We start from the raw sequence: 1491 nt of genomic DNA, 5'->3' as shown, positions 1-1491 counted from the left end.
AGTCAGTGTACTCTTTTATTTTGAAAACCATAAAACTGAACCTGCCTCTGGTTCTGGGTCTGGTCCACTCCCTCGTGTTCCTCTTTGCCCAATTGAACTTACTGTGACCCAAAGATATTATCTCTGTATGTTCCCTTTGCCTATAGGTTTAAAAATCATGATTGAAAAACCCTCGAGGAAGATCATTCAGAGACATCCCCTCCTAATGAAAGGCTTCCTGCTAAGTGTTGTTAAAATGTTTTATACCTATAAGATATTACAAATATTTCATTGATTCATGTAGAATATAAGTAATTTAAGACTTCATCATCACACTGAAGTTTAACAGTGTGTGACTCCCTCTAGTGGACGTTGTGGAGTATTCTGTTGTCTTTGCTCCAAAGGTTTTTGTACAGAGTTTTGGTGTTTCCTGTCACTGTGGGCTACAGAGCACAGTAGTACACAGCAGAGTCAGACAGCTGAAGCTTCTGGATCTTCAGAGGAACTGATCTAGAGGTGGAATCCAGTGTGGATGAAAATCTCTCCTTGTACTCGTCCTCTGTTTTCCCCTCACCGATCTTAAAGCGGCTCAGTATGAATTCAGGGCTGTTGTTTCCATCCTGTTTGTACCAGAAGAGATAATCATTTGTTGAACTGCTGTTATATAGACAGCCAAGTGTTACTGGCTCTCCTTCAGCAGCAGTCACGTCTCCTTCTGGTTGCAGCACGTTGTCTTTTTGTGCTCTGCATTCTGTAAAACAGCAACAAACAGTATCAGTGTGCTGTTAAAGAATCATGTCAATGTTGGATTGATATCAGAGAACCAGAGTTGTGTTCATACCAAGGCACACAGCAGCCAGCAACACTGAGATGAACAGAGGCGTCATATCTGCAGTGTTGAGGAACTGTGAGCTCCAGCAAGTATAAAGAAGGCTGTGATCTCTCTGTTTAGTCTTCATCAACACTAAGTTGGTGGATTAGAAGGAGGAGCCTGATCACAGTGACGGGGCTCATTCACAGCCCTGTGTTATTCCCCGACTGACAACTTTACACTCAACACATTTTCCTCACTCTCTCCTTTCCTAGTGTGAAAATTAGGATCAATTAGTGAATGTTTTTAATATGGTATCAGCATCATATTAAAGGCCTGTCAGTTTGCCAGCCTGTCCACAGCTTCTCCAGATAAAGGGCTAAAATATGAAGCATGTTCAGAACACATAAGGATCTCCAAAACCAGCTCAGTGGTGTCGACCATTTCAAACAGGATGTTCCACTGAGAGCGAATGGTTAAGAGCTGCTACCACCAGTTTACCACGTAGAGGCTTCAGCAAACACTCCCTCACTCCCACAATGGGGCAGTCACGTCCTTTCTAGACTCCAAGGGCTGATTTAGGTGCTTCGATCTCTGGAGCTGCCGCATTACTGACAGTGAAAGCAGAGATGTTTGTGTTAATTATGGTTGGACATCTCCCCCTCTAACAAATGAAGGCAGTCTGTGCAAACATGGAGCTT

The 1491-nt window shown here is 43.2% G+C and overlaps 1 gene segment (V, D, J or C); it reads right to left on the bottom strand.

Moving 5' to 3' along the window:
• Nucleotides 1-230: 230 nt before the first annotated feature.
• LOC119901577 lies at nucleotides 231-1061 on the bottom strand. The segment is given in 3 exon segments: nucleotides 231-246; nucleotides 451-730; nucleotides 821-1061. Coding segments are annotated over 3 exon segments (414 nt in total).
• Between the last annotated feature and the right edge of the window lie 430 nt (nucleotides 1062-1491).

This window comes from Micropterus salmoides, unplaced genomic scaffold (assembly GCF_014851395.1).
Source record: "Micropterus salmoides isolate LMB-PRFRI ecotype aquatic unplaced genomic scaffold, ASM1485139v1 Ms_hic_scaffold_1388, whole genome shotgun sequence".
NCBI classification, from domain to species: domain Eukaryota; kingdom Metazoa; phylum Chordata; class Actinopteri; order Centrarchiformes; family Centrarchidae; genus Micropterus; species Micropterus salmoides.
This window is presented reverse-complemented; position numbering and strand designations above follow the sequence as displayed.